General features: G+C 34.5%; 2 protein-coding genes across 8 annotated transcripts in view; one reads left to right on the top strand and one right to left on the bottom strand.

The window, feature by feature from the left end:
* Positions 1-10,669, top strand: part of LOC105201658 — a 54,415-nt gene extending 43,746 nt beyond the window's left edge. The window contains exons 1-8 of one of the 2 annotated variants that reach the window (XM_011169757.3): positions 6,790-7,181; positions 7,328-7,454; positions 7,563-7,707; positions 7,776-8,051; positions 9,076-9,244; positions 9,375-10,034; positions 10,172-10,327; positions 10,413-10,669. In XM_011169757.3, coding sequence (XP_011168059.1) covers positions 7,085-7,181; positions 7,328-7,454; positions 7,563-7,707; positions 7,776-8,051; positions 9,076-9,244; positions 9,375-10,034; positions 10,172-10,327; positions 10,413-10,468 — 1,686 coding nt within the window. In that variant the 5' untranslated portion in view covers positions 6,790-7,084 and the 3' untranslated portion in view covers positions 10,469-10,669. Of the gene's footprint in view, positions 1-6,789; positions 7,182-7,327; positions 7,455-7,562; positions 7,708-7,775; positions 8,052-9,075; positions 9,245-9,374; positions 10,035-10,171; positions 10,328-10,412 lie in introns of those variants that run through there. The other variant, XM_039451937.1, reaches the window with a different exon arrangement.
* The window catches only part of LOC105201659, a 164,567-nt gene that overhangs the window by 28,638 nt on the left and 115,324 nt on the right, over positions 1-20,605 (bottom strand). For all 6 annotated transcript variants that reach the window (XM_039451927.1, XM_026136582.2, XM_039451929.1 and 3 more), the window contains one exon: positions 18,484-18,648. In XM_039451927.1, the coding sequence (XP_039307861.1) occupies positions 18,484-18,648 (165 nt within the window). The remainder of the gene's footprint in view (positions 1-18,483; positions 18,649-20,605) is intronic.

Genomic DNA, 20,605 nt, shown 5'->3' with positions numbered 1-20,605 from the left:
AACTGTTTCGTGCGAAGAGTTTTGTTCGCCTGAAAATGCAGCGGTTTGTCGCGACGCAAAAATTAACAGAGCGAAGGGAAGCTTTCAGGCGAGGCCGTTCGTTCTTCTAGCTTAATAGAGTTTCATGCAGATGTATTGATTTTACTTACCGGCAGCATAGAAAAGTAGATAATGAAGAGCAGCGTTGAACGAAATAAAAAAAAAAAAAAATTATGAAAGAGGAAATTAATTGCAGATTCCCGCAGTCCACTGCCTATTTCGTATTCGAGAAAACATCACTTTTTTTTAAAATAAAAAATGCAAATTTACATTAATATCCGAGATATCTCAATAAAGATGACAATAAAGATTTGTCTAATCAATTATTTTACGAACTGCAATTACGTTCTACAATTGTGCAAGCAGAAGGACATTGCGAGTGCAATGCAGATTGAAATACTCGAAGAATGCATTATTGCTTTGCGAATCTGAAATAACAAGAGAATTATTTTTTATAAGAAATTATCAGTCAGAGAAAGTATTAAAGATATTTAACATTTCTTTTCATGTACGTGTATGCGTTTTAAAGTTATTAATTATTTATTAGTGCATTCCTTCTACTTTGAAGGTGATGATTAAATTATGAAATTATTTTCGAGGCTTTTTCAACGGTACGGAGAGGAATGCTGTATAACGCGTACAACGTAAAATCATTTATTTATTTTAGCAACTGGCCTGATTACGGGGGGAGGGGGAGAGGCGAAACTTCTTCCTGACGAAACAAATTACAAATGCCGGCAGCTATTTTTACGGAATAACAAAATTACCCTTTATTCTCAGCGAGGCATGAAAGAGGCGCCGCGAAAGATTAATCAGTGGTTTCCATGAGACCTACTTTCCCGTTTCCGTTTCTACAAAGTTCCACGGCCCTTCTACCTCGTTCCCTCCATTGAAAACTTTTATCCATTTATAAAATCTACTGTTATTCACGTGTGCGCGCGCGCGCCCGCTTAAAGGGTCTCCCTATGACAGAAATTATTCGCAGCGTATACGAGGAGAGTTGGAGCTCGTCTGTGTAGAGTGTGTAGACGGATAAACTACTTCGTGGAAGATGCACGATACACACGTCGCTGCGGCGCGGCGCAACGTTGCAGCGTTCTCCCTACGTGCGGTCGGGACAAAATCGATCTCGGAGATATGCGCCTGGCTCGAACTGGTTCGCAAACGGTATTTATCCTGCGTTTTCGCGTGCAACGTCAATAGACATTCATCTACGTTCCGGCGATCAATTATTGGCGCAGCTGTGAAAGGATGCCATTTCGAGTCCGGGCCGCTTTTTATTGTAACACTTCGGTCCCGTTTCAATTTCGTCGAGGTCCGGAGCATTGCCGTCCATGAAAGATTCATAATTCCGATATTTTGTTATCGTACGTGCCTGCCTGCGTCGCGAATAAATCTCTCGCGCGTTTCCCTCAAGCAGAATTTTCCTCAAGAAAACCGATTTGCAGGATGAATCGTGCGAATGCATCTGAGCAGGTTGTTTGCAGGAAATCTAAAAGGGCCCTTGGAAATCAAAATGTTCTCACGGGAATATTATCATGAATATATGTACGTAAGGTCAATTTCCGCTGTGCTAAAATACAGTCGATAAAGGATCCGGCTTTTTCCATAATTACGTGATAAATAACGCGTCAAAGATCCCTTTGCAATTATAAAATCTATAAAATACTCTAAAAAATACATATACGCCCTGAGGCGTAGATACCTTTTAGGCTTTTTTCCTTAGATCTCTCTATTGTTTGATTTAGTACCCACAAAGTAATTCCTTCGGGGCAACAAATGTAGAGACAAAGAGAGAGAGAGAGGTGGGGGTGGGATGGGAAGAGGAAAAAAGAGAAAAATATTACCCGACCATAGACGTTACTCTGTTCGATGATAACTCATTTTAGCATTGATAACTTCGGGCATTCATAGGTGCGGTATAGACAGCGGGTTCTTTATGGGCTCTGCTCACGCTTTCGCATGGTACAATTTCCATTAGTCTCAAAGGGGAGTAGAAGCTGCCGACGAAATGATTACGCCATAAATTATGCCGTGAGCTTTAACAGCTTCTGATGCATGCGGCGTTACACGAAATAGCAATTCCCACCTCCATGCCCGTTAGCAAATTAACATTTAAATTAATTTCTTTGGAATTTACAATATAAACCGACCGGGCAAATGAGACAATCGAAATGTCCACATAATTATCGCGTTACAATTAACCATAGACATTAGATAAGATGTAACGCATCTCGAGTGCCTTTCGCCTCCACCGTTCGATTCGACCGTAAGCTCTAGATTATTCGTGCCGTCGCCACTCGGCGCGTTTACAAATCTTCCAAGATAAAGTGTGCCACTCCGAGAGAGTGCACCGCGTGTCCGGGCGTAAAAGCGGCGAAATACACCGCCGACTAGGTCGCCAGCACCGTGGAAGAGGGACCTCGTTCGTGCAGCGATCTTCGACCCCCGCGGCGAAGGGGAGGAGGAAGAGGAGAAGGAGGAGGAGGAGGAGGAAGAGGAGGATATAGGGAGAGAATGATGCGGGATCCGAGAACGGATCCCGGCGGAGGGTGGCGGCGCAGGTCAGTTTGACCTAAATACGGACTGGGTTGGCCGACAGCCAGCGTGCCGTGTTCCCCGGACGTCCCTTGTCGACGAGCCAGCGCCACGCCAGCCCGAATCTTTACTTATATTTTTCCGATGAAATCGCCGTGCGGCTGAATACTGGCGGCGGGCGTGCCCGATATCAATTTTCGGAGCCGATAAGTTGATCGGCTGTCACTCGGCTTCCATTAACTTGCAAACCGCGCGGCTGGTTTCTCCTGTGTAACTCTCCGCCGTCGACAAAGGGACATGCGGTCGGATCAATGCCTCGCGGTCAAGACAATTTAAACGATTATTTCGCTATCACGGCGATAATACCTGAATTAATCCGTTAAAGTGCGGACGGGATTAAACGTTAAAGTAAACATTGTGAATCAAACATACTGAGAGAACTTTATCATATATGATCTCTCAAACTTCTAATAGCTACATTTTCTTCATTGCTTGAAACATAAAACTAATTTAATCAATTAATTTATAATAAGAGAACATAGATCGAGATATGAAGATATAGTTAACCAAAATAACACAGAATACTTGATGAATATTCTATGTAGCATCAAATATACTTTTTTGAGAATATTTTCAAAGAAACATATGTAAAAGGATTCGACCGTCGTTGAATCCTTTTCTCGATTTTAATATATTAAAATTTTATGTTATTCATACAAGTTTTGTAACATCGATCAAATGCAAATATATATGTTGATAAAAGAAGTTAAAAAATAAAAATATCAATGTATGTTTTATTATATTATTATGTACAAAAATATAATTGTAATATAAGATAATTATTATATTTATATGTATTTTATTAATTACATCAAATATATACATATTTATAAATACATATGTATAAAAATTAGAATTCTGTATCATTATTGTACATATTCTTTATATAATTGAGATATATTTTAATGTTCTCATTTTTTATCATTTTTCTATCATTATATGTATTCTCGTAAATAATTAAAGTATCCAGAATAATTTTTTGTTTTAGAATATTTTATAAATAAATATTTTTTTATATTGTGCTAAGCAATTTTTCTAAATAATCATGTATGAAATAGAATACTCTTTGCACGTTTCTGGTATATTTAAAATTATCTTATTTTCATATTCTAAATAAATTTACAAAATATTTTTAAAAATACGTTATTTGAATATTTTAATATTCAACAAATGTTTATAGAATATTCATACACGGAGAGAAAAAATTATTAAATTTTAATAAATATTTTTTTTTTGAATAGTTACAATGAAATATTTACTAAATGTAAAAAAATATTTATTTAGTATAAAAACCACTAATTTATTTAACTATTAATTTTTTATGAATAAATATTTGTGCGCCGTAAGTAAATATTTTATCGCAACTATTTAAACAAATATTTATTAAAATTTAGTAATTTTTTTCTCTCAATGTAGAATGAGCTCGTGTTATTTGGGAATTAAAGAGAATTACGATCATAGCTGGAATTTAATGCTAATATTTCTTGTGTGATTTTACATACAATTTTCCAGTTGATCAAATTGTACGCCAATAAATTTTTCGGTCTTGAAATATACTTTAAGTTAAACGAGATTAATAATATCACAATGCTAAATCGACAATCAATTTAATAATAACAATGCTAAGCATGTAACAGGGCAATGATGAGAGAGAGAGACAATAAGAAACATCTGCTCCTTTTTTCCCTCTTAAATATTATAAAGAATTTGTTATGAATTGGTAAACAGTTTATATAAAGTTACAAATAAATGTGTATTTATTGACAGATTTTCACGTCATGGTTATTTCCACGCTATTATTTCAACTAAATAAAAATAAAATTTTTTCTTACTTTGTCAAGAAATATGCATGTTTCCAATGCATGTTTCCATCTTTTGAAGCCTCTTCGTTTATATCATTATGTTCAGAATTGCTATCGAATTGTTCATATAAACAGTGGACTTTTTTATTGATTTTCACATGCTTGATAAAGCTTCGTTAAAGAGTTCTTTTTTAAAATGTAGAACGAGAAAACCATAAAAGGTTTCAACTGATACATACATCATCTTTGTTATTCCTAACATTTTTTATATATAGAATATTTCACGTAAACATTTATACTTTTAGGATATCTCGCATCTTTATTTCCCAAATTCGCATGATATTGTCTCTCGCAGATTTTATTTTTAGGTATTTTTTGACAAGTGGGCTTAGCTATTCCGTGAAAAAAAAAAAACGACACTAAATATCAAGTGAGCCACCCGGAAATTCTTTCGGATTTACGATCAATTCGGCCATATTTTTCGCTTCGCTCGTTATCTTCGCTCCACACTCATAGTCACTTCTCGTGCGATCGCGATTTGTGCCAGGGCACACCACCAGGGAGCTGCGGAACGGGAGGTCCGCTTTTAACGAACCCCGGTCTGAAGTTACGATCGCTTAGCAAACAATCGAACTTCCACGTAAGTGAGCTAAACGCCGCCGTCCGGCGAAACTATCGGCATTTTTCGCGGCGCGAAAGGCGACGGCGAGGTCTCTCCTCCGTCTCTGAGCTTTTCTTTCGCCTACGGCGAGCAGACGCCGTGTTTACGGTGCACGTTTCGCGGAAACTTGCGAGTTCCGCGACAAGTTAGCCGCCGAAAGTGTCGCCAACAACGAACAACTGAACTACCAACTTCCGCCGCGTCAGTTCCCGGATTTGTCGTTGTGGCTAAATAACGCCTGCCAAAGTACTCGATAACTTTTGCCATTGATAAAGAACCTAAATGCCTTTCAGACAAAATTGAAATTTTCCGTACGCTTTCCTTTCTCGGAATAATTACGCGATCGGATTTCATGGACATGTCCAGGGAAGGAGGGATTTGTGGGGTTCAAGCCCCTCCAAAATTATTTATTTATTTTTTCAATTTTAATTATAAAATACAACGTTATTTTTCACTCCGAGTAAATATTTTGTTGACATAAAATATTATTTTCTTCCCGTTACGACCATGACTACCAATATTTACCAGGGCTGATAAAAATTTTCCCAGGCAATTAAATTCATCCAGTTAAAACCAGTTTTAACGAAAACGTAAAATCCATATAAAAGGGTTTTAGTTTATTATTCACTGCTATTAAAGCTTAACAAATGTAAATAAAAGTAATATAATTGTAAATCACAAAAAACAAAAATTGTTTAATTTTATAATGTTATATTAATATGTATAAAATAAAAATAAAATTCTTTAAAGTTTAATTAACAAAATAAAATATCATTGTGTCTAGACTAAACTTTAACGTAAATTGTTTTATTTATTGTTTATATAATATATTATATATTAAAAAAAATATATATATATATATATATATATATATATATATATATATATATATATATATACTTCAAAATAAAGTATCAACGTTCAACACGACACTAGATACATACCATGGATTAATCACAAAATAAATCGTAGATCTAACTTCTTCTTTAGAGCAAAAATACAAAAAAAGAAAATCTGTACCAATGAAGTTAATGAAGGAATTGTTCACTCATGCTTTCCAGAAAAAGTTACACGATTGGTAATCTGAAGTAAAAAGCTAACAACTAAAAATGGATTTAACCAGGGTAAATTAGGATAAAACTGATCATAACCAAATGGTTTGTTTTAAATATGAATCGGATTATTGCCAGCTCTGGTATTTCTGCTATTCCCGAAAGAATTTTGTCATCCTTAAAGCGATTAAAAAATTATTTACATAACTCAATAAAGATCGTTTGAATGGCTCATATCGATTCACGGAGACATTATTGTGAATTCCGAACGTGTGTTAAATCGTTTCGGAAAAAAACGTCACATAATCTTTTAATATTGTAAATTTTATTAAATAATCCTACTTCTCTTTCCAACAATTCCACCTTTTCTTCTTATTTAACTGTATCACATTTTTAATAACATTTAACAGTCTTTCTCATACAGGAGACCATTTTATGTTCTTTTTTGAATTCTTTTTACATTTTTTTTCCTGAGAAAATAATATCATATTTTGTAGTAATAATAATAATAATAATAATAATAATAAAGGTCTATACGTTTCGTTTTAGTAATTGTATTTTCCCTATATTTAAAAAAAAAAATAAAGATTATGATGTACAAAACCTAAAATTTTTCTCATTCCAAATCAGGAATCAAAAGATATTTTAAGCTCAGAATTCTTTAAAATATTGAAAAAAGCAATTTATTAACGCAATCTATTGTTTATATGCTAACAAAATTAATAATACCTCTCCCCAAAAAATCCTAGATACGCTCATGTCGGATTTACTGTCTGATCATTACACGTGACCACTTTGTTCGCGGCAACAATTGCTCGCAATTGCGCCGCACTTCAGACCGCTCGTGGTAGTAGCGCGGCTTTAAGGGATACGTACGTGCAATTGCGTCGCATCGAACAACAAAAGTAATTTCCGATAAAAACAAAATAAACATGGATAATCAGGAGAGTCACGATGATCCCCAATTCGTGAAGGTGCTGGAAACCTGTTTAAAAATGGAAATCGAGTCGGTCCGGAAAAATCTCGACGGTAAGGAAAACGCGGCGTAGCACTTTAACCAATAAAAAATGCAAGACTTGAGCAGGAAGCGAGTTATCCTCAAACAGCGATATTTGCCTTTTCAACTTATCTTTGCTGCTGCTTGTTAAGAAAAGAATTTTGTCGATAATTTTCAGTTAACACAGCGGAAATAAGACAAATGAAGGCGACAATACACAGCGAGATTAATAGGAGAAAGGAACTCAAAGGCAAGATGGCGCAGATGAAAAAAACTAAATGGATATTAGGCGAGACTTTAACAAAGTACGCGAAACAAATATCTATTTCTATTCACATTTTTACATATCGCATTTTTACATTGCACATTTTTCTCGATGGATCCGTAAATCAATGTTTTGTTGTATTACGCAGGTTATACATAAACATCAGCGAAATCTCGGATATGTTAGAAACTATGAAAGCAAATGCCGACGATCAGTACAAGCTGATTCAGCTGAGGACACAAGAGTATCAGGACATCATTGCCGGATACAAGAAAACGTGGGATGAATATCGTGTTAGTAGCAAGTTTTTTCTCGTTTGCTCGTACAATTTTAGAATTTAATCAAATAATTTTGTAAGCAGGTTATATACGAGGAATTTCCATTGGCGAAGGCCAGAAGAGCGGCTGAGATCAATTTGGAGAAACTTAAAATCGAGCATAGAATCACGTCTTATAAGAAAGCGGAGATAATAACGATTATCAAGCAGAGACGCCGTATTGACTGGATCCGTATGCGCTGCAAGATAATTGAATTCGTCACCGTAATGTTGGAACGTATGAAATTTGAGGAAAAATTAACGAAGCTGAAAGGGAATGTGAAGAATAAGAAAAAAGATTTGCAGTCAATCGAAGCGGAGGTCTCTGAACTATGTGTTAAATTGATTTTTTAATATACAGGGTGGTCGTTAAGTACTCTAAAGGATTTTAAAGGATTTTAATTTGATTTCTCGCGCTAAATTGAAAATTCCATATGATCAAATCGGCTTAGTTTCAAAGGGTGTAAAAATTGAAGAAAGAATTTTATTTTACAAAAAATTTTAAAATCACTCAAATTAGTTTAATGTTCTTTAAACACAAAGTTTCATCAGAACTCGAATACCCTGATCACGTTATACAATTATTGTATAATAATAAAATTGACAAAAATATTGCAATAATTGTGTCAAGATAATAAAGCAGAAATTTTATCAAAATAAAATTTTAAAATAATATTTATTAAAAATTAGACAAATCTAAGTTTAAAGTATAAATATTTTACAATTGTTTCAAAAGCCGTTTGATTCTTTATTTAAAAGGTTACCCCATGCTGAATGTAAAATATTTCATGTTACAATATTCCTTTATTATAATTTAGGAATAATTATACATTTTTGTAAATATGTATATGGATTAATTATATTTCTAAATGTTTTATACATACAATACAGCCAAAATATTTTTTCAATTAGTAAACAATTTCTAAATTTAATTTTGCAAATATATCATTAAAATGAATCGATATATCGTTATAGTTTTGTTGAAATACTATTTTGAAATTATATGCAGTTTATCAATATTTTATAAAAGGTCAATATTTCTGCATCTACATTTAATAAATATACCTACGTAATTGCAAATTATAATTTTTATGTAAAATTTTGTCATATAATTTAATAAATGTTCTATCGGGGTGGTTTTCAAACTATTTTGAACATGTATAAAGTTTTTTTTAATTTAGTGTCGAGAATTGCTCCTGAAAATCTTTTAGAAAATTTAACGGCTACTGTGTATACAGTTAAAATAATTTATTGATCTTGAGATTAGAGAATATATACAATCAAAGACCATTCTGTATATACTCAGTGTGTGAATAGACATCTAATTCGTGTCGACTTTTTGCAGCTGAAAGTATTACACAAGAAGGAGGAGGATCAGAAAAGACGGAGAAAGAAGGAAATGCTGCAAATGGCTCCGCCGAAGATCAATATACCATTTCGAGAGATGATGCACGCTCAAAATCAAATGCGCGCGAGAACATCAGTACAGCATCAGATTCAAGAGCCCTTTGATGGTAAAAATTCATTTTGTACTTTGTAGCACCTTGTCCCGGATAGGACAAGGACATTAATTCATGGACACGCGTGCATATACATACATATATGCGAGGTGTGTCCTATATGTTAAAGTCATTTGCTTTTTAGATACCATATCCGTCAATACCTTGTACCTGGAGGAATTATGCATAAATGAGAACGCTACAGCGTCGTCGCTCGAGCGAATGGACGTAGATACAATACATGACAATGATTATAATGAACTTCATGCGGTCGAAGCGGAATTAACGTTTAATTCCAAAAGTGCGATTGTTTCGGAAAATGATAATACGCGACCCGCTTCGGTAGCGCCGGAGCTAAGCGCTGAAAAAGAGATTTTGACAGACAACGATGTAGAAATGAGAGAGATCCATCATGACGAGATACAAAAGTCGCAGGAGTCCGTTAAAACGCAACTAAGCTGCCGTAATAAAGAAAGTCCGCTCAAGCATAGCGCTGCTGGGAATACGCAAGATGAAGTTCAAGCGAAAAGAATTCGACTTGAAAGGCAGGATAGTGAGCAAAGTATCAATAAAATAACTACCCGTCAGCCGTCGACTATTAAAGAAATGGGTTCGAAATCTTTGCTTCGGTCGATTCCGCAGATTAAAAAAATAGAATCCGTACATTACAATATTACACCGTTGATGCCGGTACCAAAACCTGTTCAGCATTCGACTGTCGCTACCAGCAGTATGTTTTCTCCGATGCATTACGAGTACTGTGACAGCAATATGAGTTCTATCGATCAGGATTTTGTTTCAAAAGGTTATAATTATAATTAAATTATTCTTTCTTTATACAGATAGGAAAATTAGATATATTCATTTATAAATATGATAAATTGCATGTATTATTTTAAATACGACACAGAGAAAAAAATTTTATAATCAATTTTCTTGTAGGTGCACCATCATTTTGCGGGGACTCTATGTGTAATTATAAATTATCTCCGACTTCCAATTTATCAATTTCTATCGACGAAGACGCGCAGATGGCTCCTTCCTCGAGATATGCGACGCAGCAGCATAATAAAACTGAATCTGGGGACAAGAGCTCGGGTATAAAAATTTTTTTATTTTAGATATTCAACACAATTAATTTTGTGATTTAAAAACTCTCTAATTTTTTCTTTTATTTTTTTAGAGTTCGAGCTCAGTAATTTACTGAAAAAAGCAAAGGATGACTTTTCTTTATTTTAAAGAAAGAAAAAAAAATATTGTTTAAACCATCTAGATTTTATACATAATCCAACATAATTTCAATGACGTATTAAAAAAGTCTATATATCATACAAGTTAAGTTCTATTACATTGATTAAGCAAAATAAATTCATTTATTATTATATTTCTAATTGTACCAAAAATAGAGACTTAAAATATAACTATACAATATAAATGTAATTAATAAATATAAATAGACTTTTTTTTATATACTTAAATAAAATTTCCATGTTTAAAAACATATTTGCTCAAATTTTCATTGTATTACCCAAGGTAATGCTTGAGATTGTCGAATTATTAGAGTTAACAATGTCTATGTACTCTTATGAAGTTAACAACAATTATGTACTTTCCAAGTAATTTTGGATTCTTACGAGAAGTTAAATGGCTAATATGCATTTTGTATACGGGTGCGTCTTCGGCGCGTAAATATCAACAGCGACAAGTTCGCGGTACCTATATATTAAATAAATGCTTGCTCAACGAGTTGCGATTATGTACTCTCCGCGGGAGTTTTGGTCTCCTTTACGGGTATATCGTGCCCTCGTGCAATTTTGGCTCCCACAATTTCGCTAGAGAGCGCCGAGCGAGTTACAGCCGTTTACTTCCGCTGGGAGAGACAGGACAGTAGGGGGAATAAGACAGAAAGGAAAGGAAATTCCTCATGCTCTTTCTGTCTTCAAGTAGTGGAAAAAGAAGAAGCACTTAACTTTTATAAAAATAAGCTCGTTAAAATCCCGCTTTCCGCACTCGCTTTGCGGCACACTTGTGTCTTGTGTGTAATCACACTGCGGATAATGTACGATAATGTCCCGCAATGCTGTACAAGCTCTTTAATTACTTCTGAAATTTTTATTGCGATTCCGTCTAATGCTCCCATGACACGCAAGTGCGAGAAGTCCAGAAGAATGTTAATTTTAAAAACAGAGAGGGGAAAAATGCGACATCTTATCACCACTGTTATTATTTCATTGCTCGCACGTATCTTCGGTTTTAAATTGCTCATAACCGGCAATTTGTCTCGTCTGTACAGAATGTCTTATATTCTGGCTTGTACGTTTAAAAATTGTTTTTTTATGCAAACGATGCCTAATTAGCCGACAAAGAAATAGAAAAGAAGATTTCAGTGCGGAGTTGTCAGTGGGACGGACTCGCTGCCAATCCTTCTTCGGCAGTTGGTAGAAAAAGTAGCAGACACACGCGATATAAGGGGTAACTTTTTAATCCGCCTCTTCGCTGTCCTCCTCGGTCTAATCGCATTCGCCGGTGTAATTGATATAAATTAACCCGCTCGCTCGAGCGTTTCATTTGTGTCGCGGGGAAGAAGAATACGAAAGTTTGTTATTACCTGCCGTAACTTTGGCGAGCCACCTTACCGCGGGGAGCCGAGGCTCCTAGTCGAGAGAAATTGTGTCCTTTTATAAGCCAATGTAACGGTGGGAGGCCGACTATCAAGCTATTTTATTTCAAAAGTTTCGCATTGAGGTACGAGGAAGATAAATGGGACATTTAATGGCGCAATCGTCGAACCGACGTCTTCCGCCGCGTGAGAGGACTTTAATCGATAATATCATTCAGAAAATTCTTAGTCAAGTCGCACTTCGAGTAATCGTTTCTCCATTATCCGCGGAATATATTATTATGTGTGAATTGTATACTGCGCTCTAAACTGTATCGTATACGTTTAACAATTCTCAGATAAAGGAGAAGGGAGTAACATGGCACCTATTTTTATTTTATTGAATAACTTTGTTAATAATTAATATTTTATATTGAAACTTGAACGATTATACTCATCAAAGTGTTATTTAACAGATTCTAGACTCAAAGTAATAAAATAGTTATTACGCAGGACGTGATTTATAAAAATGTGGAAAGGTAGAGGAAACGATCGAAAAAGGAAAAGTGGTGGTAACGTGGCTAGCCTAAAAATAAATTTAAAAAAAAATGGTTTACATAGTTTTAAAAACAGTATTTTGTTACAAAATATATTTTTAGAATTTATATGGCTTTTAAATTTTTTCTGGGTTTACAAACATTAGAGATATCATTTTATTATTGTTTAACATTGAACACAACAAAGATAAAATAATATCTCTAAATATTGTTTTCTAGAATAAGTCGATTTATCAAAAAAATATTTTGATATGAAAATTTCGCATAAAAAGCGAAATTATTATTAACAATATTTCATGTTATTTTTTAATTTTGCATAACTCGAAATGTGTACAGCCGCATGAAAAGTTAAATAACAAGAAAACACTCGAATTTACGTACATTTGTATGACAATACGCTCATTGTTTAAAAACAATAGGGAAGTATGTGTAATTAAATGCTAAAATGTACCTTGAAAAAGTATCGAAGTGCTCGAAAGTAAAAATGTCTTATGACAATCGTTGTCTATTGAAATATCAACGCTATTAAAGAACAGGTTACTAAACGAATAATTCCATAAGCAATTATTCGTTTGTTAGAATTCATCATCTAATAATGGAGATAATAAGGGTAGTCGTAATGTTCACAGTAGCCAAAATCTCCTCTCCCTATTATAAAATTTTAATGTATTAAATCAGCAGAGGTAAAAATTATTTACTTAATTAAAAATTATTTACTTAATTAAAAATTAATCTGAGAAATTTTGGACAATTAAGATAAAGGAGTTGAGCAATCGAGCAAAATTACGTTTCTATAAATATATGATCGAAAAATTGCGGGCTTTTCTCGTCTGATTTCAACGCCACACGAAAGCATCGCGACCTCTTTTTGCAGGACGATTTTTCTTTCTTGGCTCGCACAATACCTGGCTTTACAGATACGTGACTAGAATGTTTCGCTTGTGTCCTCGCACGGCCAGGAGATAACTCGCAATGTTCTTCAACCCCTTCCGACCCGACGAAACTCGGCGTTCTACTTGACTGAAAGTGGGAACTTAGTACGTTCGTAATGTACATTTATTAACTCTGCACAATGCCGCGTTTATTTTGTTAACGAGGGGGAATTCGCTTCCTGCAATCGAATGTTCTTACACCAATGAACGCATTTATATATTGCGCCCCGTTCTTACGCCGCAGGTGGTAATTTAGGTTAATTACTCCCTGCACGGAGTTAATGGTGTCTTTATAACTTGTTTAAGGTCTACTGCCTGTAATGGGGTTATGCCTCCGCACATACGTCAATTAACGTGAAATAAATGACGAGATATATGAATCGCAAAATAATTGACCTTCTCGTAAATAACGTTAAATCATTTAAAAATTCCATATTACTATTCTTATAGAGAGTTCAAATAAATAACAGACATGATTTATCACAAATGAGAAATCACGGAACGGGAACAAATTGAAATATCACGCGCTGTATCATGCAGGAATTGTTTGCTTCTACAAATGCGTGATAAAGCTTTCAGAGTATTAATTGTGTCAATCTGGAAAGTTCATGTTATTTAATCTACTGGCGTTTTCACATTACTTTATAAACGCAGGTCGGTCGGGACTTTAATGCCGATCAACGAGGATGCATTTCGGTGCAGCGACGCGAAGGAAATCAGAAACATTCGCGTTTCACGTCCGCGGGAAAGAGTCCATTGTCGCTCGCGCAAATAAAGGATTGTCCGCGTTGCCAGAAGTAATTTCCTGCCCGCGCCGCGCTGTCGCGTATACGCACCGTGTATAAACGCATCTCGTAACTTGGGTTAATTACGCCAAGCATATATGTACGCGATGCCGGATTTTGGAAAGGGATGGCTCGGTTGGTTAGTGGGTTGGCTGGTTGGCTGGATGCTTTTGCACCAAGTCCCACCGAGGTGAAAAGGGGGATATACAAGGCAGGGGCATTCCATCGTGCACGCGGGGGCTTTAAGCAAAAACCCCTGGTAGATTAAACGGTTACGACGTCGTTGATGGCCTTGCCGGAGTATTCAGTAAATTCCGGCAGCCATGGAAACGTCCGCCGTGTATTTTGGCGAGCGTTTTATTGTGCGCACGTGGCGAGGAACGGTTTTCTTAGGGCGAGGAGTCGAGAGGATTTACCCTTCTCAAATGCCGTACGCATCTGCTTAAATCGTAATTGACAGTCAGACGAATTCTACGTAATTCTGCACAGACATCGGTTCTATTGGAGTATCTACAAAAATTCGATACAAAATCTGAAAATATGTCAATTACATTGAACTATTAAAAGGCGGCTGAAGATTGAAGGCGATTTCGAATCAATCGCCTATTTTGATTGTTTCATTTATATTTCCGCGTGATCACTCTCCAATGTGCACTAATTCTCGTGTCTGATTGTTTGTCGATTTCCGAAACTTTTCTACTATTTCTAAATTTTATAAACTATTCAAAAATTTGTAAATTTGTTTCAACATTTTATAGGTTGGTATCATAATTTCATACAATTTAATATTCGATAGTAACATTATAATTTATACAATTGTATATTCAATGCTTATTCATCAGTGTAATATCTTCACTTATTATTTACAGAGTACCTATTATAAATTTTTACTTAGCAGATTATTTTTTTAAATGCTTATAAACAATTCACTCGTCTAGTAAAAAGGATTTCCAATATCATTAAAAATACTCTATTACATTTAAAATAACAATGTAATAGAAATCTGGGAAAATTTGATTCAAATTCGATTCGTATTCAAATCAAAGAGATTTGATTCGATTCGATCTCACAAATAATTCGCACTCTTCTAACATCCAATATAATTAATTTAAGATAGTCTAACGTAATTATTTTAAGATCTATATCCAATCTATTTTTTAGACACTTCCTTTCCATATATTTTTAAAATTTATAAGAAAGAATTTCTTAAAAAATTTATATTCTATCTTAATTTAATTCGTTGGAGCTTCGATAGTAATGTACATTGCAGTGCATGGTATTTTATTAATGTTTTTTAAAGTGCTTAATTCAATTCTTTTCAGAGAGAATCCTTAATATTCATTCAATATTTAAACAAAGGTGATTTACACGAATTACAGATAACTACAGATTGTACAAGCACCTCAATTTTGAGAGGTGGACGTGGTGGTTGGCACCTTTAATAGATATGCCGAGAAAGAAAAATAAATCGCGCGAAATTAGACGATGTCGAGGAAAGGTGGACACGTATACGTACGACTAAGGGACGAGTCCGTTTTTTTGCGACCAAATTGCTCGCTCGAACTGCTCTATTTTATCACGATCTGTCGATAACAGGCAGGTCTGACTAAGGGGAGCATCTCTCTCGTCTCTTACGTATATAGGATCATCTCGTCGGGCACGTCGTAGATTCTAGCGAAATGAAGTGGCTGCTGCACTCGCCAACTTTGCGAGCTCAACTTTTCTGATATGCGACAAATAAATGATTAAACAAACTTATTTTCATTAAATTTGTGATATTACTGATCTCACGAATATTACTGTTAAATATCGCAACATGCAGTTATGTGCAAGCAGATGCAATTTATAATGATCCAAATGAAATGTATTTATTTACAATACTGCTAAATGTCGTAAATAAATAACAGAAAATCATTTGCGTCAACTGTCGAGAGCGATGTTACAGCTTTCTGTTACAGTCAGTTCACCTCAACATGAAGAACATTTCGTTAAAGTGACAGTTGAACATTTCAGTCCGTCCCAATGTGTTTTTATTGACAATACACACATTTTTGAATATTTTTTTTTCATTTGCTGCAAAGTGACAGAAAAAAACTTTTATTGGTTATTGGACAAAGTGTTTATCGATATTCTTGCTCTCACCACATCGACGAGAAAGAGATTATATTTGCACAAACGTTTCTTTGACATCGTTCGTTTTAATAAACGTAACCCACTTCTAATTCATATTTTATAAAATTGCAATATGTATAAGCCTATGTCGCGATATAAAAACGGTCATACATGGAAAGATCAAACATTTATTTTTTTCATGATTATTAATAGCCTGCGGGTTTTTTATTTTCACATGACTATTTATACGGAAATGCTTGCAACGAGAGAGAGATATTAAATTATTGGCACAAACATGATTCTACAGGTGAATATTATGACACCATAAATGGATTATATCGCAAATAAATAATTACGACCTTTGTTTTTTACGTAATAGCTTCGACTTGCTTTTAAGCCTCCATTTAACCAATTTGTCCGGTTTTATATCGTGACCACGTTTTGTCCGCGCTGTATTTATTTTGAATCGACGATATTTAATCGTATTATATTAAACTTTTACAATTTGGCAGTTTAACATTTGCGAATATATGGCGCTGCGTGAAATATCACGTATCGCTGTCAGCGTCTTTCTTTGAACGCCGCGCGTTGTAATATCACTCTTGCAACGTCGTTGGAATTTCATTCTGTCTTTACGCGTTACGAGGCCGTACCGAGGCATCGACTGATTCGTGCGGGGAAGAAAGCAGGGGAGAGGGTTGGCGTTTCTAACGAAGTAGAAATTCCTGCGCACGCCAGCCTTTGCCGGGAAATCGCAACGAGGCACGTTTAGAAGCGGGTATCGGAGCTACCTGCCGGAGAACAATGAAGGGATCAATTACCGTCCTGGAGCATCCCTGGAGCAATGGGAATTGAGACCAAAATACTCGCGGTAGCTCGAAATAGAAGACGTTTGATCCACGATTCGGCCGCTTGCCCTCGCACAAACTGGATTAGTTCACGGCGAAAAAACATTTAATTAAAGTGTGTAGAAGAGGATAAATTGTTACTGCAAATACAACTTTATTTATAGACCGTCAATATGAGCTGCAACCACCACGGAAATGCGTATTCTTATACATGAAAGCGAAAAGTCTTTCTTAATATTAAACTTTTAAGTAATAATTTAAGTTCAAATTAATTAAGCTAAGGCTTACGAAAGATAGGTAATAAAATGATCATGATGTATATATAAGACGAAAGAATATTTATACCTTTGCTAAAAAAAAGTGCGATGACTTTACTCAATCACCTTCGCAACCGCCAATGAATTAAAGAATAGAGATAATAATTTAGTACATTAGAAACAATAAAGCGTTGGAATAGAACAAAAGGAAACAGACCCCACATCACAAATCAAAGGTAAGAATATGAATAACACAAGTGATAAATATGTGACATACAGATTAAAATCTGTATCTGACTTTTAATCTGTATCACACGTTCGCGTTATTTATATTTCTTATGCGTCCGTCTATTTTATCATTTTTAAAATTTACTAAATGATTAGCAATGGTGATATTAACCTATTAGTTATTACATATCAATATTTCAGACAAGATAAATTCTTGCGAGGCTCCCGACATTCTACAAGTTCTTATTCAAACTTTCTATTGTTACGATCTAATATTAACCTTTTACTATATGCACAGTTTCGTTTCCTGACGATTATTTAAACATTGTCCAAACTTAATTTTGAACAATGGCTTTAGGAAACGTATTAATTGGTTTGTGTTCTATGGCTGATAACAATCAAGTGTAGGTCGAAACGTTTTGTCTCAATTATTATTAATGAAACAAATATATTGTAAATTTACATTTTGCTATGGGCTTGTTGTTTTGACCTGGATTTTTATTATTTATCTCTACACCTTTTGATTCATGGAGGCTGAAAATAATTTAGTAAAACGTACCACGCTTATTTTGGATAAACATTAAATAATTATTTGTCTTACGTCTCAATCGTGTTTTTTTTCATTTACTTATCATTCATACTTTTTTTTGATTAAATATTAACTTATTTAAGCGAATTAAAGAGTTTGTGTCAAACTTTCGGTTAGGCTCTGTATTTTCTCTCTACTCTAGACTCGTATTATTCTCAATGAACAGTAAACATCTTGAAAAATAAGATTCTTCGGATTCTATCCTGACTAATTTCAACGATCCTCGATCCCAGTCGCCGTTTCTGCATTAGCCCGCCGTCGAGTGGACGTGCACTTGTCAGAGCATTAAAAGCCTCCCCTAAATCTTCTGCGAGCAACAAATTGGAGTGGGCAAAAGTTTCACTTACGCGAGCATGGACGCGTCTCGTCGCTGCCATCTCCGCAGTCGTCCTCAACGTTGCAGACTTTGTTGAGGGCGACGCAATGTCCATTGGCGCACTGAAACTCGCTTTGTCGGCAAGAAAGCACCGTCGTCGCCGTGAGGATGCAGGTGCAAACGAGCCAATGCATGTCTGAAACAATATAAAAAGTAATATGACTTAGTATCGTGCAAAGAGAAACTCTTCCCTCGCTTACAATCTGAATTTTTTATGTGGCTTGAAGCGGGAGTTATAGTTACGGTCATACGTCCTTCATTGTAAAAGTCATTCCCTTATTTCAGGTAACTGTCATTTATTTTCAAAAAAATTATTTTTCTCAATTTTGTCTTTTATTTTAATAATATTGCAGGAAATTATCTTTATCTAATGTTATATGTTATACTTATTATTATTTTATTTTTAATCCCATGTATTGTTTATTAATTTGCATGTTTAATTTTGGTTACTGATAGACATAGTAGCAACAAGTTGCCTTACCAATTACATGTACTCTTTTTAATCTTTTCTGTGTAAATATTTTTGTAATAATTTGTTCTGTCTCAGTTTCTTCTATATTGAAATAAAAAATATTATTATTATTATTATTATCATTAATGTCTAATGTTGTACTGTAACGACTAAATTTTTACGGAAACAATCGACAAATTTATTTTTATGTAATATAATTTATTTTGTCCTTTGTTAATTATGTTTTTTTATTCAAATTGTTCAGATTAGATCCACTTTCATTTTTCATTATTTCAAAGCTATTACAGATTTAAACCAAAGATTTATTCCAACACAGTTTCAAACTAGTTTTATAATCAGAAAACTATCAGCAAACTACGCGTTATATCATTTTAATATTAAAGAAAATTTTATAATACAAATGATTTTTGATGGTAATAAACTGGTTTGAAAACATGTAGAAACAAAAGCATTACAATTTTCAGGAATAACTTTCATTTTCTCTAAGAAAATATGGTCACTCTAGTCATCGATCGTTAGTTGCACAACCAAAGTGTCTACAATATATTTAAAATTATACAAATCCCCTATGCGATAACATTAATACATACAATTAATAACCTTTAATTATTACAACATGATATAACTGTATACTTATAATTTATGTGAAATTACGTATATTAATTCAAATATAACGTTTCTACAACCATTTTTGAAATTTAAAAAGACTTTGAAACGTGACTCATCAGATTTTTGATTAAACAATTCTTTTGTGAAAAAATATTTGTCCGTCATAAGTACATAATACTGTTTGAACTTTGTGAATCAATAGTCAAACGAATAGGAGGATCGAAAGTTAGCAGAATAAAAGTATATTTGCACAGAGAATCAGTAGAACGGAGTTTTTTACATACAGATTGTGCATACATATATACATATCGCTGTGCGTTACAATTTGAAATATGCTGGTCAAAATGGTTATATCGTCAGAAGTGAATTTCGTTTACATTACAAAGAGTAACGTTTTGCTAATTGTGAAAATTCGTAGTTTTATTTTATAACCACTGAAAAAAAAATTACATTGATTTCTTACGTTGAAATTGCAACATTACGAAAGAATGCAAAATAAAAAAAAGGTGATTCTACATTTCCCTCATTAAGCATAATTCAACTAGTATCACAAGAAGTTGAACATTGTGCCTGGCTTCGTGTGAGATTAACAAAGTTGCTGCCACTAACATAAAAATATTATTGTTGCGGTGATGATAAAGTTTCGAAACAACGTGAACGCACAACTTTGTCCTCGAAGTTAAATCGAACAGGAGCACGAAGGATATCGGGCCACGTTCTCTCGATTTCCGGCGTCGCCTGAAAGCGTCGTCGTTCACCCAATTGAAGTGAAACTTTCGCTATATTCTCGGCCCCCTGACATAAGGTCGCCGCTGTAAGGACTTTGCTTTTTTTTTCTTCTTAAAATTGGTAAAACTAAAGTCAGGTCGAACGCCGTAGTTGACCAACTAGTTCGCTAATTACGATATTATAGGAGTGAACTCTGCAATTCTCTTGAACTGCAATTATTGGTTTTTATAAATACATAAAGGAAAAAATATAAGCGTGTAAAAACTACGCAGAGACATTTAGT

This window comes from Solenopsis invicta, chromosome 7, assembly GCF_016802725.1.
Source record: "Solenopsis invicta isolate M01_SB chromosome 7, UNIL_Sinv_3.0, whole genome shotgun sequence".
In the NCBI taxonomy this organism is placed as follows: Eukaryota; Metazoa; Arthropoda; class Insecta; order Hymenoptera; family Formicidae; genus Solenopsis; species Solenopsis invicta.
This window is presented reverse-complemented; position numbering and strand designations above follow the sequence as displayed.